The sequence below is a fragment of the Nomascus leucogenys genome, chromosome 2, assembly GCF_006542625.1.
Source record: "Nomascus leucogenys isolate Asia chromosome 2, Asia_NLE_v1, whole genome shotgun sequence".
Classification (NCBI taxonomy): domain Eukaryota; kingdom Metazoa; phylum Chordata; class Mammalia; order Primates; family Hylobatidae; genus Nomascus; species Nomascus leucogenys.
The window spans coordinates 46826199-46851164 of NC_044382.1; the positions used below are offsets into that span (position 1 = coordinate 46826199).

Sequence of the window (24966 nt, forward strand, 5' to 3'; positions counted from 1 at the left end):
GACTGTTAAGCTGTTCTTCATGAAGATTCTGTGAAAGCTGTAAGGTTCCATAAAAATGTCAGGCTTGTTATTACTGTAGTTCACACTCTAATAGGCTTTTCACCTGCAGATGAGAAGTGACTGAGCCTCCACTAGAACAGGGCTGGTGGCTCCTTCCAGGTCAGTGCATTTTTGGTGTTAACTCTCCAGCTGTCTGCAGTTTCTATGGATCCATCAACCATCCTTCCCACATTCCTTTTAGTGCAACACTAAAATGGCCTGAGCCTCTGCAGGTGTGTTTGTGTAGGGGGTCTTCAAAACATTGCCAATTATGTTCTTACTTGCCTTGTTTGATTTCTGCCTGTTGCCCACACATCTGGCCTTCTACTTTTTAGGTCCTGGTTTACAACTTCTCAAGGAAAGGTTCTTCAAAGGAAGGGGTAATGAATTGTGACATTTTTAGATTCCTGGACCTCTCAGTGATTAGAACATCAAAAATGCTCCATAAATGTTGTCTGTATGAGTGATAGTAATTGGGTCAGAACAAGATTTCATGGCCCTTCGTCAAGTAAGCTGAAGCTAAAGGAGGTGGCAGGGCATCCTCCCAACATCCCTCTGCTCTGCCGCTTTCTAACCGGGTGACCTTGGGCAGATGTCCTTGAATTTCTCCTAACCTTAGCTTCCCATAAGGTAGGGGAAATCAAATTCTCTTTTCTGAGTGGTTATGAAGTTTAAATAGACAAATGGATGGGAAGGAGCTCTGTAAACTGCAAATTACTATACAAATAAGATTTTTTTTCCCAATGTAGGTGATTTTGCTCCTTTGGGTTTATGGTGAAGTTAGCACATGTAATTTTGGAGGTAATAAATGATTCTTGTTAAAAAATCCTTTCTTTATCAAGGGCTCACCCCTTGACTGGTTTATGGTTAGGAAAATATTCCTCGAGAATATTTAGCATGTGATGGAAGTTTCTTTTCAATGAGGATTCACACTGCAGATATGGTTATAATTGTGAATGCCAATAGTCATCATAGTAATAATAATGATAACATCAACAGCTTTTTGTTTGAGTATTTACTATGTGCCAAGTATTGAGATAAGCATTTTATATAAATGTTCTCATTAAATTCTCATGACTACCCTATAAAATAGACAGCGTTAATACCACTTTACGGACAGGGAAACTGAGCACAGACAACTTAGTTAATTTTCCCAAAGGCACACAGCTATTAATGTATAATCACTACCCTATGCCGTTCCTCAAATAAAGTCATTAGTATTTGCCATGACCACACAGCTGATGTTGCCACTCTGGAAGCCGCAGAGTTTACAGAGAAGACATGGCACTGCTGGTCTTAACCTCCCCTCAGAATTGTTGCCTACCTGACAAGGGTGTCCCGTGAATGATAATGGCGATGCCTTTCCGGTTCTTGGCCAGGCGGCCTTCTGCAGAAATGTCAATGCCCAGGTGGCGAGCGATTGCTTTGCTCACTGGGTTGTTTTCTACCTCTCCAACTTCCTCCACTGAGTGGCTGTCAATGCTCTGAAGCTTGTCAGCTGCAAATTTAAAATATATGTGTGTGCACACATGGCATGCATGCTACACAGCCGGAATTTACATGGGTACTGATGGAAATGGGAATGGATATTTCTTTTTAAATGCTGTTTTTTTAAATGGCAAACATTGCAGCAGTCCCCACTTGTAGTGTATGAGAAGGCCCTTTTGGGCTAATAATTTGTTTATAGCTACTAAAATAAAAAAACAGATTTTTTGACTCTACTTTCATTTTGGGGAATCTCTCTTGCTGAAAAGTAGAAAGGACATTTGTGTGGAAAGGAGGATGGCTTACAGTGGCAAAATATTAGAAACTAGTGAAATCTGCAGCATTAAGGGAAATGGCTGAATAAATGATGGCAAATTCATACTATAGAACCAATACACAGCAGCTATTAAAATGATGGCTTCGGTATCACAGACTAGTCAACTATAGCCCACAGGCCAAATCTGTCCTGCTGCTTGTTTTCATAAATAAAGTTGTATTGGAACATAACCACGTCCTTTGATTACATATTGTCTTTGTCATCACAGCCACCCTCCAAAGGCAGAGTTGAGTAGTTTCGGCAGAGACTGTATAGCCTTCAAAGCCCCAAATATTTACTATCTGGCCTTTTATGGGAAAAGTTTGCCAAACCTTGATTTATTAAATGCATTGGCCTAGAGGAACGTCTAGAAAAAAGCAAGCTGCAGGATCATATGTGTATTAATTGTAGAGTAGTGTGCAGCCAGATACATATAGTCATCCCAAATACATTCAGTGTTTTAATAACAAAACTAGGATGACACTCTGAATTTTGCTCTGTAACTTGCTTTTCACATAATATATTGTGGACATCTTTCCATTTACTTAAATACAGGTCTAGCTCATTCTGTTTTTTTTTTTTTCTTGAGATGGCATCTCGCTCTGTTGCCAGGCTAGAGTGCAAATGGCACAATCTTGGCTCACTGCAACCTCTGCCTCCCGGGTTCAAGTGATTCTCCTGCCTCAGCCTCCCAAGTAGCTGGGACTACAGGCATGTGCCACCATGCCCGGCTAATTTTTTGTATTTTTAGTAGAGACAGGGTTTCATCGTGTTAGCCAGGATGGTCTCGAACTCCTGACCTCATGATCCGCCTGCCTTGGCCTACCAAAGTGCTGGAATTACAGCGTGAGCCACCTTGCCCGGCCTAGCTCATTCTTTTTAAATAGCTGCTAAATAACTCCCACTGTATGGCTTTGTCACAATTTCACTAGTTCCCTACTGGTGGGCATTTAGATGGTTTTCATGCTTTTTTCATCCTAAGCATTGTGGTATGCTTTCTTCTCCGTGGGATGTCCAGGGTCAGCCCTGGAGGAGCTCAGGCATGAGGAACAGAGTCAGGGTGTATGGGGTGGGGAGGGCTGCTCGGAGAGACCAGGAGACACTTGGGGGCCCGTCAATATAGCCAGGGTGGATTAAATATGAGGCATGGAGCCAGAAAGTTCTGTCTTTAATCTCAGTTTTGCCGTTACATGCTCCTGACTTAACTTACCTGGTTGATGAGGGCTATGAATGACGACTTAGCTCCCTAAAGATCTCCTGAGCCTCACCCATGATTCCTGTTCTGGGGGTGGGCACAGGACAAGGTTGCTTACGCCTTATCATGGTTTATAATGACCAGCAAATGGCCCCCATGAACCCAGTTTCACTGAATCTAATTTTCTAAATATGGTTCCAACATCTTGTAAAACTTGGGGAAAATAAATGCCATAAAATGGGCCCATAATGCTGGGAGGTCAAGAGAAGAGCTCTCTCATGGCCCAACTTGGGGGACACTGGGGAGAATGTCCCCCATCCCCATAATGTTTCTCTAAACACCTTCCAGGCTGCCGGAATCTTAGCAGGAAAGATTCAGGCCTTCATTTAGTCTAGTTGAAACACAAATTACTGTGGCAAGAATGTATTGTATGCTAAGCTCATCAGCCAGCTCTCAAGCTTGTATCCTACTGTGAGCGGCAGATCAGAGCTTCTCCGGAGGGCAGCTGTGGTGGGCCAGGCAGGATGGGCTAGGAGCCATACTAGGAGGCTTGGAGAAAGTGACAAGGTACTGAATATTGTCTTCCTACTTCTGCTTGGAGAGAACTAGTATCAAAACATTAAAATGCTCGGTTACTTTGGAACATGATTTTTTCCAGGCTTTCCTCATCCTCCTCTTCCTCTAGATAGGTTTTGGACTCAACCAACAGGGCGTGCCACTCTTCCAGGTTGGATGTGACAGAGATCCCTCGGCTCAGTGATGTCCTCTTCGTGCTATTGGAAGTTCCCTGATCTGATGAGGTTATATCTCCCTCTTCTGCCAGGGAGCAAAGGATGAAAACACCAGGGGAAGAGTTGGGAGGGGGACAACGGAGATGGGGGCAGAAAAGGAAAAAAAAGATGAAGAGGAGATTCACCATACGGGCTCCCATCACCCTGGACCATTCAACCCAAATAAACAGGAACTGCAATCAGTCGGCTATTCCTCAGTCTCTCTGTGCACACTGTTTCTACATTTTAACATTTGTTTAGGAACTAAAATTATACATTTGCTTAGAAAATGTGGAAAACTCAGAAGAGCCAAAAATGATGGAATTCAGCTACAAAAAGAGGTGGAGATAGACAAAGAAATGGTGACAGAGAAATTGTACTAAATTTTATCATACCAGCACAGGAGAGCTGCGACCTCTCAGATTTTTAATTTTTAATTGTTTGAAACTAAGCTTGGGGTTATATTGTACATACTTATGTGTAGCCTGCTTTCCCCTTTAATTTATCATGACCATTTCCTGTGTCATTGTTAGGGACAGCTATCCTTTTGTTGGCCCAACACCTTCCTCATTGATTGCCCATTGTTCTATAGCATTTCAGGGGTGCAGTGGGCTGTGACTGTATGAGGTGATCCCCCTCTGCTACAGGGCAAGACATTCCCTTTGTCACACAAGGTAGAAATTGAGCCAGAGGTGTTGCAGCTCTTTTGTGAATGGTGGTCCTGTGACTTGGGGCTGTGGGCCTTCCCTGGAAGGAAGGGAAGCAGAGAAGGATGATCTATAGCGTGAGAGCAGAGTGAGTAGACAAAGCTCATCAGAGAGGCACTGGTGAGAAGCAGGGCATGTGCCTTTCTGGGTTCCCTCTGCACCCACTGATCCTGGCTTAGATCACCTTCCATTGGGCCAGATGGATAAGGGAGCCCGCAATCATGGTGTGTGAGGACAAGGGGAGCACCAAGGCCTTCTCTGCCTTTGGGAGGTCCTTTGTACATTGCAGCCCTTGCCGCCCTGCCTTGGGCTGCTGGGCAGTCTCTCTGATGGTGTGTCTCTCCTCACACTCTCTTCATGACTGTGAGCTCTCAAAGGTAGGGATTCATTGCGTTTTCTGATTTTTTTTCCCCGGCACTTTTTTCACTAATTTTTTTTTCCACCACTTCAGCTCAGTGCTTGCAACACAGTGGGTCCTTGTGATGGGCTTAATGGTGTTCTTTCCCAATTCATATGTGGAAGTCCTAACCCCCGAGTGTCTCCGAATGTGACTGCATTTGGAGATAGGACCTTTGAAAAGGTAATTAAGGTAAGATGAGGTCACATGGGTGGGTCCCAATCCAGTAGGACTGGTGTCCTTATGAGGAGAGGAGATTAGGACACAGACACACACAGAAGGAAGACCAGGTGAAGACACAGGGAAAAGACAGCCAACTGCAAGACCGGATTCAGAAGAAAGCAACCCTGCTGATACTCAGCCTTGGACTTCTAGCCTTCAGATTTGGGAGAAAAGAAACTTTTGTTGGTTAGGCCACCCAGTGTGTGGTACTTGCAATGGCAGCCCTAGCAAACTCAAGGAACGTGACTAGGAGACGGGGTGGGTGGCAGCTGTCTTCTCCTTTTAAGCCAAACTAGTGGTCTCTGATTAGCTTCTATTTCCTGGACAATGATACAGGTCCAAGGGCAGGAAAAATAACTCCATTCAATCCATTAATGCATTCACTCACACAGCACCCATTTATTGGGCACTATTGGGTCTACTGCTGTTCCATGCACTGGTTTTACACGTGGGGAATATTTGATCAATGCCTTTACAGGGACTTCTTGGCTAGTGGTAGAGGCAGTGTAAAGAAAATAATTACGTGTATGACTGTTACACAGATGAAAGCAAGTAAAAACAAGGTGGGAACATTTCCAGGATGAGGTTACAGTGAAGCAGTAAAGAGAAGATGCATCGTCATAAGTCACACAGTCCCACAAGTCAGCGAGGAACCTTTATGGCCAAGCACACAAGAGCCCCTGGGCAGATGATGGGATAACTCAGGGGTGGTAGGCCAGAAAGGGCACAATTCTGAGAGCACAGGACAGCTCTGTGATTGGAGTTTGGCCTGAGGACTATGGAGGGGCTGGTTTTTTGCTTGTGTGAATGCCCACCCTCTGCTTTTAGGGCACCAGTTTCTACCTTGTGTGACACATTATTTTGCCTCACCTAGGTCTACCCATAGGAGGCAGTGGTTACCATCATGGACTCTGGAGTCAGAGAGCCCTGGGCTGGAATCCTGATTCTGCCATTTAAAACTGTGGACCTGGCCTCTCTGCGCTCAGTTTCTCATCTGTACGTCCAAAGCCCTCAACGTGGCATCCAGCAAGTGTTCTTCCATCTATATTAGCTGTTTTTAGGTCATACTACCCCAATTGGGCCCTAGTGACAGCAGAATGTGTTCCATCCTCTGCATCCATAAAAAAGGGGTAACATGACCCATTTTGTAAGGGTTAGAAATAAAATACACACGGCAGGCAGCACCTGCCTGGCACCTGGCAGGTACTCAGAAACGGGTTGGTCCCAGAGCAGGGGTAATTCAGAGGGGTGAAGGCAATGGTTAGCATGAGGGGTTCTCCACGTTGAGTTCTCACCATTCTCCTGTGCCAGATTCTCCAGATATTTCGCCTTCATCTGCTCCTCTTTTGACTTCTTTATCTGCTTAAAGTACTCGTACAGTTCTGGGGGCAGCTTCTCCCCAGGGTTGCGGGGAGGCAGCAGCAGGGTGTTGTAGGCATCATAGCCCTTCAGCTTCCGCAAGATCTGCTCGAGGGGAGAACAGGAACTCTGTTGGTCTCACTAGAAATCTCCCTGCAGCTCTAAGTGGGTCTGCTCACTGATTCTGCAAAACTCCTTCTGCTGCCTGAGGCTGAGACTTGTACAAATACTTTCTGGATTTCAAAGAGTGGGGCCCTTTGGAGAGGTCTCAGAAGTAGGGCTGATCTCTGAGCCTGTGGGGATACATGATCTTTATTTTGCTCCATTTCAGCCTGGGCATTTCACATGTGGAAATATATTTTCTTCTTGTTTTAAAACTAATATACACTCTTTTCCTTTTTTTCCCATGACAAAATTTCAGAACTCCATTATCTACCTTGAGTGACACATTCATTCTTAAACAATATTGTGGTTAGCAATTTTACATTAAGCAAGGGTGTGGTCTCATAAACAGATGATCCAGGGGAAAAAAGAGGTAAAATAGTATTAAGTATGTGTATGTGTGCACATGTGTGTGAATGTGTATTAGGGCTGCCAGATAAAATAAAAGATGCCTAGTTAAATTTGAGTTTCAGATAAACAATGAAAAACTTTTTAGTATAAATACGTCCTGTGTAATATTTGAGACATACTAAAAAATATTTGTTATTTATCTGAAATTCAAATTTAACTAGACAGCCTGTATTTTTTTCTCCTAAATCTGGCAATCCTAGTGTGTATGTGTATTTATAAGACACAGTAAAATTAAGTTTTAAAAAGCATTTACTTCTTCTACAACCTGACTTATTGGTATCAAAAATCTGTTTTGTTAGGTAACCCTTCTTCAGGATCCCCATTTTTAGTTATTTGAACACCATTGCTAATAAGCTCCATGTAAATATTTGAACACCACTGCTAATAAGCTCCATGTAAAATAAGATCCATGTAAATTCTAAAATTTACATGGAAGGGCAAAATTAAAGTATTAATGAAAAGGAATAAAAGAAGGGTACTGCCCTACCAGATGACAAGCCTTATTAGGAAGCTGTAGTAATAGACAGAGTGGCAATGATGCTGGAACAGACACATTGACCACTGAAATAGAAGAGAAAGCTCAGAACTGACCCATTTATTTATGGAACTGTGATAAAGGATAGAGGTGGCATACAGAATCCGTGGGCAAAGGAGGCAATATGCCAAAGACTGGCTGATGCAGGGCACAAAGGCGTGGCAAACAAGCAGCAACAGGGGCAACTCCAAAGGGCCAACCCAGCTCCAGAGCTTCCTGTGTGATTAGCTGAAGTCTCCGTTGCCATCTCATCACAGTTCATCTCCGTCCGCCCAACTCTGCTGTCCTATTCTTCACAGGTGTTCCTGAGAGTGCCCCCAAGAAACCTCCCACATGCAAATCTCAAGTCTTAGATTGTGGTTTCCATGGAGCCTGACTCTTGATAGAAGGTGCTGTGCCAACAGAAGCCACTAAGGATCTCATAAATTCCTAATGAAAAGACTTTCCCCATAGGGGCAGATTCCCATTCTGAGAAAAACTTCTGGGAGCAGACTGCAAACTAAGCAGGCTATCAACACTGGAAGTAAAGAAGACAGAAGATTCAAAGGCTGAGTGGGGGAGGGTCCAGAGGAAGCAGAACCCCCACTCAGCTAAGCCACCTTCAAATTCCTGACCCACAGAAAGCACGAGATGACAAATGTTTATTGTTTTAAGTTGGTAAGTTTGGGGCTAATTTGTTATGCAGCAAAAGATAACAAATACAGCGTTGGGCGTCATGGACAGGAATACCTTATGAGGAAACAATGGAGCAACGTATTTAAAATCGTCAAGTGAAGAAAATGTAAGCCAAGAATATTGTATCTGATCTTCAAAAGTCACAGATAAATGGTTACGAATGTTTGAATACTCAGAGAATATCATTCCCATGATCTCTGCCTGAGAAATCCACCAGAGAATGAACTGTAGACAACCCAGAAGTGATGGGAGAAGCTTCATTGTAAGGATTGGTGTTGGGCATTCAATATGTCTTAGTGTAAAACTAAGACTCCATGATGGAAATTAAGTCCTGATACCTTAATACTATAAGCTCTGACAATATAGATAAAATATAAGTAGGAAATATGGGGGAAGGGTACATGAGATGACTACTCAGCTGGTATTAACTGGAAATAAAATCATTTTAAATTAGAGGATGGAAAAGGGAGAAGGAAAAAGAGATTACCAGCTAATTTTAATATTGCTCACAGGAGGGAATTAAGAGGCCGTTTCAAAGAGTAGGGCACTAAGGTTATTAGACAAAGGTGTAGCTCAAGGTAGGGGAGCAGGGTGGGAGCATGAAATATGGATTTGGGGGAGCTGCTGGAACACAGCACAGAGGTCTCACCATGCTTATGGATAATAGGACTCAGTAGCCTTACTGTTAGTAAGAATATTGATATTACTATTTTGAAGCTATTTTATTAATTTAATAATTTTATTTTATTTTGAGACAGGGTCTCACTCTGTCACCCAGGCTGGAGTGCAGTGGTATGATCTTGGTTTACTGCAGCCTCGACCTCCCAGGCTCAACTGAACTCCCACCTCAGCCTCTCGAGTAGCTGGAACTATAGGTGTGTGCCACCATGTCCAGCTAAATTATTTTGTATTTTTTTTTTTTTTGAGCCGGAGTCTCACTCTGTCGCCCAGGCTGGAGTGCAGTGGCGTGATCACAGCTCACTGCAACCCCCACCTCCCGGGTTCATGCCATTCCCCCACCTCAGCCTCCCAAGTAGCTGGGACTACAGGCGCCTTCCACTACACCTGGCTAATTTTTTTTTGTATTTTTAGTAGAGACGGGGTTTCACCGTGTTAGCCAGGATGGTCTTGATCTCCTGACCTTGTGATCCACCTGCCTCGGCCTCCCAAAGTATTTTGTATTTTTTTTGTAGAGATAGAATTTTGCTATGTTGCCCAGGCTGGGCTCAAACTCCTGAGCTCAACCAGTCCTCCTTCCTTGGCCTCCCAAAATGCTAGGATTACAGGCGTGTACAACGGTGCCTGGCTAAATGTATATTTTATAAGATAAATTGATGAGTAAGTTTATATCCATGATTTTCAAGAGAAAGCAGAAACAAATGTATCATCGAAGAATTTAGATAAAATCCTATAATCTTAAATTGGAATTTGAAACATCATTATGTGTTATGATTTTTTCCCCCCTTAAAAATCACATTTCCTAATTATATTTACTAAAAAGACCTAGAAAGTCACAATCCAGTGGTCCAGACTGTGATCTCTAAATGCTATTTCATACTAAAAGGAACAAAGGCTCCTTGGAGAAATGATTGACTCCAGGTCTGGGCAGGAAATGAACCTGTTAAGTCTGGCACATCTTAGGAGTGTCCTCCCTGCCAGTGGCTGACAAGACTTCACCTCCCCCCAAATCTGTCAGTAAATCCCACGTAGGGAACCTGGACTTCCACGTCCATCTGGTGGTAAAGAAATGCCCTTCCTCCCCTCTGCTGGGGTGGTGTCAGCTGAGGTCTAGTGGAGAGTCAGAACTTTTGTCATTACCCAGTGGTCCTGGATAGTACGGCTACCCCTCTACTTTTCCATGCAGTCAGTGGAGGCCGTGTGGAGAGTAGTAACAAGGTACTCCTGCCCCTCCCACCCAGGAAGGTATCAATGGAGGCCTTGCGGAGAGCCAGAAATACCACTCCTGCCCAGCAGTAATGAAGAGCTCCTCTTACTGTTTGTCAAAGAAGGCCAAGGAGGGAACCTAGACTATTACCTGCATCTTGCAATAGGAAGGCAGTGCCCCCTTCTCCTTGCCCAAGTCATTTCAGAAAAGGCCAGTTAAAACAAAATTTAAATACGGTCCAGAGTCTCATAACATAATACCAAAAACGCCCAGGTTTTAACTAAAAATCCTTCATCATAGTAACAACCAGGAAAATTTCAGCTTGAATGATAAAAGAAAATGAATAGATATCAACTTCAAGGTAATAGTGATATTAGTTATCTTTCAAAGATTCTAAAGCAGCCATCATTGTAATGCTTTAGTGAACAATTATGAACATACTTGAAGCAAATAAAAAAAAGTCTTAACAAAGAAACACAAGATATATAAAAGAACCAAATGAAAATTTTAGAACGTAAAAATACAGTTACCAAAATAAAAACTCAATATATGGCAGAATGAAATGGATGGAGAAGAGGATCAGTGAACTTGAAGATAAAATAATAGAAATTACTTACTCTGGATAACAGAGAAAATAGACTTAAAAAAAAGAAAAGAGCCTCAAAGAACCGTACAACTGTAACAAAACAAAATATGAGTGTCATTTGAGCCCTGGAAGGAGAGTAGAAAGAGCATGAGGCTGAAAAAGGTACTCGAATAATGCCTGAAAAATTTCCAAATTGGAAAGAAGATAAAGATCAACAGATTCAAGAAACTCAGCAAATCCCAAACTGAATAAACCAAAAGAAATTTATGCCAAGACACGTTATAGTCAAACTTCTGTAAACTAAGACACAGAAAAATTCCTGAAAGCAGTGAGAGAGAAATGAAATCTTCCCTACAGAGGAAAAAAAAATAATTCAAATGACATTGGATTTCTCATTAGACCATGGAGGCCAGAAGAAAGTGGCATATATTCCAAGGGATGAAAGAACTGTCACCTCAGAATTCTATATCCAGTGAACAAATCCTTCAAGGATGAGGGGGGATGTCAAGGCATTCTCAGAGGAAGGAAAACTAAGAAATTTCTATCGGCAGGCATACCCTAACAACAGAGCTAAAGGTAGCTCTCTAAACAGAAAGTTAATAATAAAAGAAGAAATCTTGGCATATCAGAAAGGAAGAAAGAACAGAGAGTGAAAAGAGAGACAAATATAATACATTTTCCCTTTCCTCTGGGGTCTTCAAATGTATGTTTGATAGTTGAAACAATAATTATAGTGCTAGCTAATGTAAGAAAAATATTTAAGACAGTTATATTAAAAATTGGAAGGCTGAAGGGAGTTAAATGGAGGAAAGTTTTCTAAATTACACTAGAACTGGTAAAATGTCAATAACAGTGATTGACATTTAATCATTGACAGTCAATGATTATAATGTTATGTACAGATAACATAATACCTACAGCAATAACTAAAGGAGCTATACAAAGAGATACACCCAAAAAACACTCTGGGTAAATAAAAATTGAATTTTAAATAATGTTGAAGGAACTGACAGGAAAGTAGAAAAAAGTAAACAAAAAATTCCTGAAAGCAAAAAAATTCCAAAAAACAAAACATGCAATGGCAGACATAAGTCCTGAAATAGTAATAATTACACTAAATGTAAACTAAATATATCAACTAAAGTCTAAATATATCAACTAAAATCAGAGACTGGCAGAGCATATTTTTAAAAATGACCCAATTACATGCTGTCTACAAGTAACTCAACTTCAAATACAATGATATTGGGAAGTTGCTACATACGGTTCTTCACTGTTTGCATTTTAACCATGAACATGCATTAGCTTTTCAATTAGTTGCTTAAAATGTCTAGGATTCTACTCAGGTCAAGGGAAGTGGGTCAGAAAAGCCTACAGGGAAGTAATCACTAAATTGACAAGGAAGAATTCAGGGGGGAAAAGATGGGAAAGGCCAGGAGGATGTTATTGCATGCAGAGGAAAGAGCATGAGTACATAGCAGGGTCCAGCACGTGTAGAAAAACAGAGCTTGGCTTTGGCCTCTGCTCACCTTTTCTTCTGTGAGATACTGCTGATCAAATTCTAAGGAATAAAACTCAATGGGGAAGTTGCAGGGATTCTTCACTATCACCTCAGCCTTGTCTCCAGGTGCACAAAGTAGCAGTGGCCCCAGATCCAGGACTGAAGGACTAAATTCCAGGCGTGGCTCTAGACCTTGCCCACATGCCAGCAGAGTAAGCTTTTGAGCACTCTGGGCAATCTGAAACACCAGGGTTTGGCTGTAGAATTTCTGGAAAACATAAAAACAAAACAAGCATCTGAATTTATTTCCATCACGTCATGTAAAACAAAACACCGCGGAGGGGAAAAAACTTACTATTTAGATTAAGAGAGAAAACTTATTATAAAATTGCATAGGAGTAATTTATATTACCGAATTAACATAAGTACTGGGTATTTAGCATGCCAGGCATCGTACCAAGTGCTAGATATCAAATAAATTCTGGGTATCTAGCATTCTAGCACTTGTATCAAGTGCTTCATCATTTGTAGCAAGCCCTCTGAGTGTCACTGTCACATCCCTTAGATCTTCCAGTGTGCTCAGGCTTCCATCTGCCACTGTCTGCACCTCTGGGCCTGAAGGTTCTCATTTCATGGACAATGCTGCCCATGGGCAGGGGAGGGCAGGGCAGAAATGCCAGGGAAATGATACCATCTGGAATTAGTTATCAAGCAATGACTCTGGGGATTTATGGTAAAAAGACCCCAGCTCCCTTGCTCCTGAGGAGTGATGATTCTGAAGTGCGTACTTTGTGTATTTTCCCAGAGTTTGGCAGAATGCCAGAGCTGGGGCATTCAGTTCATCAGATACAATTACAACCAGATACTGGTTAATAGTGATATCATAACCACTCACATGTTTTCTCAAAATGGTACCCAAATCTACATTCCATCCCATAGTTCCTAGTCTGATTTCACTGGGGAACCTATTAAACATGCAGATCCTCAGATTCCATCCCTAGAAATCCTGACTCTGTAGGGGCAGAGTAAGGCTGGGATTCAGCATTTTTAACCAGATGCCTAGGTTATTCTGGTATAGCTGGACTCGTGGCTTGGTTTGAGTGGAAATTATGCAAATCACAATTTGAAGACCTCCTATCTTAGCTTGAAGGGGAAAAAACAAATGGATGGAATGTATACAGACATACACACAGAAATATCTATTTCTGGACACCATAAGATAAATTATTGGCTAAGAAGGGTTTCTCTATAGTTATGGGCTTAGTACCTTATGATTCAAACTTCTATATTTTAATTGCTGCTTATGGAAATCTTTCTAAAACATTTCATTCATTGTCTTGAACATGTTATGATGCCTAAGAATTGTTGGTGTGGATGCCATTGATTTCATGGCGCTGCTGATGTTGATGATGATGCAGATATATGCATTGTATGGGCTGCAGGGCTAACCAATTCCTTGTATACAGCTAATAAATTTCTCTCTTAATTGGTGGAAACATTTTATTAACTTTGACCAATTCCAACTCAACATTCATGAAACTGCTTGAACAAATCTATTTTTTTTTTTTTACTATATTTCCCTCATTAAGTAATGGAAAAAAAATCCACGATCTTGAGTAAACCCTTTGAAAACTTTAAGACTCTTTAAGAATGACAAACACATTACTAATTTTCTTTTAAATGGACTGGGAAGATTTTGATAATGATAAAAACATGGGTTTTATTTTAGAATGAGATAGGAAGTCATTTGCTTTTTCTCTTTCTCACTGAAGGTGCTTAAGCATTTCCTCAAAGTGATTACAAGGAAAGTGGGAGTTAACTATAGCTCTTCTATAAAACACAGATCAATTTTTCTTTTAAAATAACAGAATAGGGAAAAATATATTTCCCAAGTGCCTCAGGCTTTGAATAAAAGTCTTTACAGTGCAACCTCTTGAGATTCTCTCTGGTTCGAGGATTTTATTAATTTTACTGTGTTCCTGGTCAGAAGTAGCTTTGAGTTGATTATGTTCACAAAATAAACATTTATGAGGCTCCGGGAGGCCATCTACTGGGACGCACTTTTCACGACTACTGATGATAATAGTTAATAGTTATTGAGAGACTTACTTACATAGAGCAGCATGCTGTGTACTTTATTCAATACTGTGCATTTAATCTTCAAAATGACCTTAGGAGGTAGTCATTACAGGTTGACAACAAGTTATCTGAAACCCAAGGGCCAGATACTTTCAAATTCAGATAAATAGTAAACACAGTGCATATACCCTATGTTACCTAATACCCTCAGCAGGGTCTGGGGCAGGTCCCCTGTAATCAAACACATTAACAGTTGTTGGCAAGGTTTGACTCTGAAAACTAAGTGGTACAAATAAAGGTTGAATGGTGTCATGTCAGTTTAGACGAGATTTTTCTGCCAAATGAGTTTTAGTGTGAAGCTTATGAAATCTCAAACCCCCCACTCCCAGTTTTGGATCTTACTGGGTTTCAGAATTTCAATAAGGACTTTTGATATGCAACATTACTATTTTTTCTTTTATCTATGAGTGAACTGAGACTGAATGAGGCTAAGTAATTTCCTCAAAGACACAAAGCATGTAAGTGTGCCGAGGCAGAAGGCTACTAACCCAGGCCTTCTGATAAAAACTGATGTGTTAGTCTGATGATTCCAGACCGCCAGGCCACACAGCTCCTATGTGAACCAGAAGTGCTTGAGATGCCATATTCAGAAAAGCAAGGCGCAGGCTACTCAAAGCTTCCTTTGAGACCCAAACAAGCATGGACTTTGAGTAAAGCTCAAAGAGGTCCAGAGAATCTAAATGAAGCCACGTTTCTTTAAAGCTCACCTCTTCTTTTGGCATGAATTTCACTTGCACATTGGACTTCTCACCAGGATCCAAGACTCCAGAAATGGGCTGGATTTCGAAGATCCGTGTCTTTGGCTTTAATTCAGCACGTAGTTTCTGTCTTAAGTACTTCGGCATGTGTTTCTCCAGCTGGTTTATAAATATTAGACAATTAGATCATCTTCTATGGAAAATGAGTTTATGCACCTTCCACTCACACAACCCACATTTCCTGAGTACCTCTCGGGTGTCGGGGAATGTGTAGATACCAGAGGTACAAAGATGAATAAGACATTCCGCCCGACAGCATGGCCTGATAGGACCTCAAGCGCTGGGCTAAGGGCCCAGGTTTTATTCAGAAGGCAATGGTTGCCACTGAAAGCCTTTGAGCAGGAGATTGAAATGATGAGCGCCAAGACCTAGAGTTATAAATCTGGCTGAAATGGAGATGGAGAAAGGAGGACCAATGGGCCACAGCTCATTTACCTTGTCAACAGGCTTTTGGCTCTGGACGAACCATTCACAAGGGACTTGGAGATGATTGGAGAGCTGAATAGTTTCCACTAGGCACTGTCCACACTGAATTGTGGCAAAGTCCACTTTTCCACGAGAGAGAGTCATGGTTGGAATGGTCACCTTGGCTTGGAGACAGATGTGAACTGTTGGCCCTCCAACCACCTAGAGAGGGTATAAACTGCAGTTATCATGTGGCATGGTGTTGGAGAAAGGAAGAATCATGGCTCTGACATAATAACTGGATTATCCCGGGGCCATCAGCAAGCAGAGCTGGAAACCTGCAGGGCCGGGTGGGCCCAGTGATGCCTTGTACCTTGATGGGCAGAATGACTTCTTTGCTTCCAACAGGAAGATTGGCCCCCTGTGGGTCAAATCTCACTTCAAATATTTCCGTTTCACAATGAGGCAGATTCTTTACACGATCTAGCTCAATACTGAATCCTGGACCAAGACAAAAAAAAATTTCTTAGTGGGAAAGAGAAACAGCAAACAAGAGCTGCTCTAGAGAAAGCCCCCACTGGGTCAGAATGACTGCTCAAAGGATCACTGAATAGCCCAAGAATCCTTTTAGCTGATCCCAGAGGCACAAATGCTGCTCCAGGAGGACAGTACTGATGAGTTCCTTGCGAGAAATGACCAAGTGTAATAGGAAAGGGTTTCCCCAGCCTGGGTACCTGTCTCATGAAGGACACGCTTGTCTGCGTGGAATGACACTGGAAAGCGACTGTTGTTGATGATCTTGATGATGTGGGTTCGGACTTCGCCAAGGATGACGTAGCCAAAGTCCAGGATGTACTCTGGCAGCTGGACTCTGAAATGGTTAATAGACCTTACCAGTCACTTTCCAACCTGGAAGGCTACTTTTCCAAAACTGAGACAGTCTGATTTTTTTTTTTCTACTTCCTGTGCACAATTTTATTCTCCAGAGTGGAGAACAACCAATGGCTACCCAGACGGAGACTAGAAACAACGTTAACTCCCCCAGAGATTCACACCACTGTTTTGGCCATTATTCTCAGAACATGTTCAGCGTGGGCCCTTATGGATCTGAAGCGGAGCCTGTCCATTAGACATAGCTGTAATGTTCTCACTCTAAGAGGCAGAAACCTGCCTGGTTGGCTTGATGCTAGGGGATGGCGGATAAATGAGGAGAGTGGATTTCATTGCGAGATGATCAGCCAGTGTTTCAGGGAGTGTGCTGCACGAGGCAGCACCGCTTGCTCTGCTACACTCTGAAACAAGCACAGCACAGAAGGGCGGTCACTGGAAACCACTCACTTGGCCAGTTTGTGGCGACTCCGATGGCTGAAGCAGGTGTCATCCATAGGATCAGGAGTGGTTGTTTTCTGCTGTTCTAGGACATAGCTTTGGACTATAAGTCTTTCTACCTCCATCTGGAGATGAGCACTTACCTGAAGCAAGAGAGAAGAGCAAGTTAGCAAATTCTTTAGGAACATGCATTCTCAACAGGGACAATGTCACCCTTAAAGAGGCAAAAATTAGTTCTTGGAGGGTGGTGGAAAATATCTTAAATATTACAATGGTTTGTGGCCCCCAAAGAGCCACAGAACATAAACAGATACACAGTATGTTTAAAGCATTACATTTTTCCTGGGAAGGGCGTGGGGAGGGCAAGCAAATTGGTATATCCACACCATGGAATACTCAGCAGTAAAAGGGAATAAATTATTGAGGTGTGCAACTTGAATGGATTAGAAGGGCATTATGTGGAATGAAAAAAGCCAATCTCAAAAGGCAATGTGCTGTATGATTCCATTTATATAACATTCTTGAAATAACAAAAGGCTCAAGATGGAGAACAGATGAGTGGCTGCCAGAGGTAAGGGACAGGGAGAGAGGGGTGGGTGTGGTTATAACCTGGGCACATGTAAGGCCAAACACAGATGGAAAATGAGGCTTAGTTCTCCTTGTTGAAAATAAGGGAAGAGACTTCTCTTCCTCCCCTTATTTAGTTTAGAACATTTGTAATTTTAAGTTCTTTGAAATGTTATCTCTTTGAAATGTAGATAAATCTTTTTAAAAGTGAAATAAGCCTCTTGCCAGCTTTAGGACCCAGAAATGTCTTTCTCAAGGACCTGGGAACCATCTCTTTGACATGTAATCAACAAGAAAGGTGAAGTCCCTACTCCCAGTTTCTGTGAGAGGATGGGAGCCTAGCTTCCATGGGGCCCTGATAGAAAGACAAGTTTGTTTTTCCTTTGGATAAAGTCAATTAGCTAACACAGTTGGTCACCTCAATTACCACGTCGATTTAGGATAAACTATGTGTGACAAATGATGGTGTCAAGTCCTCTTACTTGAGACTAGCTATTTTTTACTCTGAGAACATGAATGAAATGGCTTGGATCTGGTTGGCTATATAGGAGGGGCAGACTTCCTTCTGTCTTTGCAATCTCCCAGCAGATTGCCTGTGATGGGCATCACATTCTGGTTTAATGCTTATTCAATAATAAAATTGTTTTCTTTCTCTTCTACCTTTGTGGATAGATTTTCTGGGTTGGAAGGAGATTTTGTTTTTAATTTTATTTCCTCAAGAAGCATGAGGAATCCTGGTAGTAATGGAATAGTTCTGGATCTTAATGGCGGTGGTGGGTTCACAAATCTACATGCGATAAAATTGCACAGAACTACACCACACACATACAAACATGCATGTAAAAGTGGTGAAATCCGAATAAGCTCTGTGGCTTGTACCAATGTCAATTTCATGGATTTGATGTTGTACTATAGTTATACGAGATGTTACTGCTGGGAAAACCCTTTTTTTTTTTCAATTCCCTGTAAATATATAATTATTTCAAAATAAAAAGTTAAAAAGTATATGTCAAACTATTCAAGGAGATTCCATTTTGTATATAATAAATAAAAATATTTCATGGGGAGTATTAGGAAAAAAGGTCTAAAATGGATTTTTAGGGAGTGATAATGGAAAAGGTTGAGAAATACTGTTTGAAAAAGGCTAATCCTTAAGTCTAGGGCCCAGTAGGGAAGGTTAATGTGTGCCATGGCCCACAGTGAGGCACAGGAGGTGAGAGTGGAAGTGTGACAAATTGGGAGAGGAGCAGCGTCTGCTGACAGCCTTCCCAGTTGTCTGGATTCTAGAGCAGCAAAGCCAACTCTGTGCTTGGCTCCTGAGCCACGAGTGGTCCACCCTGTGCTACTCAAGGGAACCAGCTTGGCTCTGCACGTACCATCATATTCACAGAAACCCCACCCCACTGCTCTCCTAGGCTTTGATAAGGTGCAGCCTGGGAACCCGATAAGCAGGTTCATCATTGCTTCCAGTGGGCAGCCTGGGGCTGGCAGGAGAAGGCAGAGGCTAAGGGCACCATCTTAGCAGCTGGGCAGGCCTGGTTTCAAATCCTAGCTCTGTGCTTGCCTTGGGACATGCACTTCACTTCTGTAAAACTAAAATTTAGATGACAGTGGCACCATTCTCCCCCTACCCTCAGTGCACGTTAACAGTGTGGCACAGGCTTAGTATAAGAGTCCAATAAATGGTAACTGATGTTATTAATTATGATCATCTTTGGTGCTAAGGTTCACTTTTAGCATCTTGTACTTGAATCAGGCTTCTGCAAAACAGATAATCTCCGGTGGGCTTTGGTGCTCCCAGTCTCTCCCATGACACCTTTCTCCCCCACATTACAGCCCCCTCTTAACCAACCTAAGGGCTCTCTGGCCACATATATGATTCTTTTTTAGAACAATATTCTTATGCACATTTGCATTTGGAAAGAAGAGCACAGGGGGATGGCAGCTGTCATGGTCAGGAATAGACTGTTAAAACAGGACTTTCAGGGGTGATGAGGGAGGACATACTGGGATTTTGTCTTCCTATCCCAGCCTTTATTTACAAGCTGAGAAGCTCTCTTCTCCAGAGACCCTCGCTTGGCTCCCACCTCTGTGGCACCACATGCTCCTGACTTTTCCAGAATCTTTTGGCCACCCCTCTCCCCTACTCAGATGCTGGGGTATTTTGGGGCTGCATTCTGAATCTGCCTTTTTTCCTGCTCACTAGACACACTTCCTAGGGAATCTCCCCATTTCCTGTGATTGCAGTGATCATCTGATGACTCTCAAGTCACTTCCTCCAACCTCTCTCTCTCCCCGAGGTGCCCAGTGGTGGCTCCAGTTCCCTACTGGCTGCTCCACGCAGATGATGCACAGAAATCTCACATTCGGTAGCTATTGAAAGTAGCTGAACTCCTTTCCTTTCCCTCCCCTCCCCTCCCACCAAGACCTCGCTTCTCCTCCTGAGTTGCCTGTCTCAGTCCCCCTCCTTACCTTGTCATCCAAGCAAGACTTAGAGGTCCCCTCCATTCCATGCCCATATCCAATCAATCCCTAAGTCTTGACCATTCCACTTCTGGAATATTCCTTGAACCCACCCAGTTCGCCCTGTCTCCACTGTCATCACCTTGCTTACAGCACCACCATCTCTCACCTAGAATTACTCCAACAGCTTAAAAAAATTGTAGAGATGGAGTTTCACCATGTTGCCCAGGCTGGTCTCAAATTCCTGGCCTCAGGCCATCCTTGGCTTCTCAAAGTACTGGGATTGTAGGAATGGGCCACTGCACCTGGCCCTCCATCAGCTTCTAAAAAAAACTGATCTCTCGAATCTACTCTCATCATCCCCAAGTTCCTGTCCCCTCAGAGATCCACATGGCAGCCAGAGGGATCTCTTAAAGATGCGAAGTCGATTGGGCCACACCTCTCATTGCCCTCAGGATGAAGTCCAAAAACCTCAATACGTCAGCCATCTGATAACTCACCTCCTGGGCTCATCTTGCCTTTCCTAGCTTCCTGCTTCTTTGCTTTATCTCTGTCTTTCTCCTTTCTGTACCTCAGAGACCATGTCCTTGCCCCTGGGCTTCTGCACGCAGTGCCCTTCTGCACACGCACCCCACACACTCTGCACACAGCGCCCTCTGCACACAACTCCTGTGCACTCTGCATGCACTGCCCTCCTGCACAGGCATCCCGTGCAGGCTGGAGCTGTCTTACCTCAGCAGGCTCGTCCTCTGGCACTTCCTCAGTTATTATGTCAAAGTGATCGAGCGTTTCACATTTGTTATACTCTTTGTCTGTGTTTTTCCTGGCTTGATTCAAGAACGTTTCATACTTTTCATTCGCTGTACCAGGGTGGGGAGTGGGGGTTGGAAGAAGAGCAGAATCAGGAAGGTCAGAAAAATATGAATGATGTCGCAAACACAGACTCTCAGCTCCTGGTAAGGTGGGAAGGGAAGTGGACTTTTGGATACTTGTCTGCCCTGATGTCCCTGCTTCAGAGGGTGAGGTGATTTGAGAGTTGAATTTGTATCAGAGACCTCACTGAGTTCAACGAGATTATGCTTTAGTGAAGGACTGGCTGGTTCTCCAGAACTTGAAGGCAGTAACACTCGAAGCCACTCGTAGGGTGACCCACTTGATCCTGGCTTGCTTGGGGCTTTCTTGGTTCTAGCACTTAAACCCCTACACCCTGGAGCTCTCCCAGTGCTGGACAAACCCAGACAGCTGGTCATCCTTTAAGTCACTTTTTATGTTTATTAAATCTCAATTAACAAAAGATATGTTTGGGTCAAGTTGCTTTAATTGACACTAATTATGCCACATTATCCTGAATCAGGGAGAGTAGGTAATCAGTGGAGAGATTCCCACCCAAATTTACCACTATGCCAGTGCAAATTCAAATAATTTGAAAGGCAAGGTAGGAAAGTCATTTAAAATGCCTACTATAGGCCAGGTGTGGTGGCTCACGCCTGTAATCCTAGCACTTTGGGAGGCTGAGGGCGGGCAGATTGCCTGAGCTCAGGAGTTCAAGACCAGCCTGGGCAACATGGCAAAACCCCATCTCTACAAAAAATTAGCTGGGCATGGTGGTGCGTGGCTGTAATCCCAGCTACTGGGGAGCCTGAGGCATGAGAATCGCTTGAGCCCTGGAGGTGGAGGTTGCAGTGAGCTGAGATCCCACATTGAACTCCAGCCTGGGTGACAGAGCAAGACTCTGTATCAAAAAAAAAAAAAAAGCCTATTATAAAACAATAGGAAATGCTGTGAGTGTAGTGAACTGGAGAACAGAAGACCCGACTGATGGTGTTCAAATTTAAATTATTTTAAAGCCCTTACTGGCCAAACCATGTCTACTGCCCTGATGAGGCCAGCTGGGTGCCCAGTTTCAACCGTATGGCAAAGGTTTTCCTTCCTGAAAATTCTACGTGGAGCTGGAGTAACCCTCATCTGGCTGGAACTCTAGATACGAGAGTGTAACATGGTCTTAGCGTTAGTGACATTTATTGCCAGGCATTGTGGCTCAACACCTGTAATCTTAGTGCTCTGGCAGGCTGAGATGGGAGGATCACTTGAGACCAGGAATGCAAGACTAGCCTAGGTAACAAAGTGAGATCCTATTTTAAAAAAAAAAAATTAAAAAATTAGCCAGGCATGGCAGTGCATGCACACCTGCAGTCCCAGCTACTCAGGAGGCTGAGGCGGGAGGATCCCTTGAGCCTAAGAGTTAAGATTACAGTGAGCTCTGATTGCACCACTGTATTTCAGCCCGGGTAACAGAGCGAGACCTTTTTAAAATAGAGACGGGGTCTTGCCTATATATATATATATATATATATATGCGCAAGTTTTCAGGGAGCAGACAATTAGAATTCAGTGGATGATTACGAACAGGAGAGTTAGTGACTTGAGGGAATGGGGTAACAGGAAAGGCTGGGTGGGAGGACTTAGTCTGAAGCTTTTTAGGGAAAGTAGATTTCAAGGAGCTTGAAGAGAGATTCATAAAGAGTGAGAGGTTTCCCTGATCCATCGTCCTGTACCTGACATCAGGAAGAAAGAGCCAGAGACAGCCTATGGCTAAACGGGCTGCTCAGCTGAGGTTCAGAATCTGCCAAGACAGAAATATTCTGGTACAAAAGGATAGTCCTGGGGGCCAGATGTAACTGGAAAATGTAAGTGGGAAGACAATTATTCAAGTCTAATTTAGCCTTCACCCTGTGTAATGCCAAAATAAGGGCTCAGAATCTGTGTCTGCCTTTCTTTGCAGTTTATACTTTGAGAATTCTACTCCTGGAAGCTCATTGGCTCTTACCTTCCCAGTGGCATCTAGGAGAATGTCACAGGGAAAGGACAGCTCGGGAAAAGACTGGGGCTGGAAGGAAAGTGCACCGGAGGAGGAAAAGCTTTTGAAGGTAAATTTCCTGATCCCTCTGTCCGTAATTCAATAATGGCCAAATTGGCCAGGGTTCTTCATTTGGGGCTGCCATGGACTATTTCTTGTCTCAGTAAACTCAGGTCACCAATTTGGCAATTGCAGAATAACATGGAAGAGAACCACAGGGGATTTCCAAGCAAATAAAGTAATTAGCCAGCAACCTTCCAATAAGCAAAGCTAAAATGCTTGTTTTGTCCCCAGTGGGGAACTACTCCAGTGTGAAGTAGTACCTGTGAGGTTCCTGGGGAGATCAAGGCAGATTTGGGGAAAGATTCCCTCTCCGCTCAGAGTGATATTTTCTGGGTCCAGGTGGGCGATCTGTATCTGGAAACTCCTCTTAAAGACCTCAGGTATCCCAGGTAGGTAGTAAACTTTTAATACCTGCTCTTGATGTGAACTGATAAAGCCCTACACGGTAGAAAGACCAGAAAAGGGAAAACGAATGTGCTACAGGTTCAACTCATTAAATTACTTAAAACAACAACAACAATGACAAAGTAAACCTAAAAAAAGAAGGAAAGCAGTAAGAGATTTAATGAAATAGAGCGCAAAGAAACAGAAGAAGTTCATAAATCCACAAACTGGTTCTTTGAAAAAAGACGAATAAAATACACAAAACTGGCAAGACTGATTAAGAAGATAAGGAGAAAAGTCACCAAAAACGTAAAAAGAAAAATGGTTCGGCCGGGCGCGGTGGCTCACGCCTGTAATCCCAGCACTTTGGGAGGCTGAGGCGGGTGGATCATGAGGTCAGGAGATCGAGACTATCCTGGCTAACATGGTGAAACCCTGTCTCTGCTTAAAATACAAAAAATTAGCCGGGTGTGGTGGTGGTCACCTGTAGTCCCAGCTACTCGGGAGGTTGAGGCAGGAGAATGGCATGAACCTGGGAGGTGGAGCTTGCAGTGAGCTGAGATCATGCCACTGCACTCTAGCCTGGGTGACAGAGCGAGACTCCATCTCAAAAAAAAAAAAAGAAAAATAAAGAAAAATCGTTCATAAATATATAGTAAAATAGTACATAAATCATATACAATTATGAAAAAACTTTATGTCAATATATTAAAACATTTTTGTGAAATTAACAATTTCCTAGAAAAATATGAATAACAAAACTCAAAAACCTTGGAGTGATCTGTATCCTATATAGAAGCTGAAAAATGAAGACAATTACCCTGACAAACGAATATATGGCATTGGAAGCAAGTTCTGCCACTCCTCCAAAAACAGATAATCACTTCAGTTTATGAGCCATTCAGGAAACAGAAGAGGGACAAATGCCCATTTATTTATTCTGATATCCAAACTGATCAAATGCAGCATGAAGAAGGAAATTTATGAACCAACGATCACTTAACAAAGGTGCAAAAATCGTAAGTAAAATGTTAGCTAAGTGAATCCAGCTATATATATATATATATATATATATATATATATATATATATTTAAATGCAGATGGTAGCATACACAGTGTTTTTCATCTTCCTTTTCTTTTCATTTTACCTAACAATATATTTTACAATTAATTCAATATTAGTACATCTAGAGCTGTTCCTTCCTTTTTAGTTGCTACATATTATTCCATTACATAGTTTTAATATAGTTTTAAAAACTAGTTTCCTACTGACAGACATTTAGTTTGTTTCTGGTCTTTTGCTATTGCCATTACAGATTATATAGGAAATAATCTTATAGACACATCATTTTGCAAATGTGGGAATGTGTATGTAGAATAAATTCTTAGAAATGAAATTTCTGGGTCAAAGTATAATTTTGATAGATAAGGCCAAATTATTCTCCATGGAGTTGTTATCAATTTACAATAACTGCAGCAATGTAAATTCAAATGCTTAAGAAATCTTTAGAAAAAGGGCAAGGAAAACATAGCAATTATGATAAAAAGATGGAATAGAAAGAAAACACTGAGGAAATTTAAAAAATAGACAAAATACGATGAAAGAAATAATAGCAAGCATTTCAGTTTTGCTAATCATAAGTGTTAAATGCTCCTATTGAAACTTAAGGACTCTCAGAGAAGATTAAAAAATAAAATCCAAATACATATGTTTTATGAATGATAAGCCTAAAACAAAATGAAATAAGACTATGG

At 42.3% G+C, this 24966-nt stretch overlaps 1 protein-coding gene across 1 annotated transcript in view; it reads right to left on the reverse strand.

Annotated features, from left to right (window-relative positions):
* HYDIN (HYDIN axonemal central pair apparatus protein) overlaps positions 1-24966 on the reverse strand; it is a 442024-nt gene that overhangs the window by 146951 nt on the left and 270107 nt on the right. The window contains exons 28-38 of the mRNA XM_030829570.1: positions 23087-23264; positions 20639-20766; positions 16886-17019; positions 16282-16418; positions 15921-16048; positions 15578-15769; positions 15092-15241; positions 12274-12513; positions 6427-6595; positions 3672-3851; positions 1364-1537 (exon numbers count right to left, since the gene is read on the reverse strand). Coding sequence (XP_030685430.1) covers positions 1364-1537; positions 3672-3851; positions 6427-6595; positions 12274-12513; positions 15092-15241; positions 15578-15769; positions 15921-16048; positions 16282-16418; positions 16886-17019; positions 20639-20766; positions 23087-23264 — 1810 coding nt within the window. The remainder of the gene's footprint in view (positions 1-1363; positions 1538-3671; positions 3852-6426; positions 6596-12273; positions 12514-15091; positions 15242-15577; positions 15770-15920; positions 16049-16281; positions 16419-16885; positions 17020-20638; positions 20767-23086; positions 23265-24966) is intronic.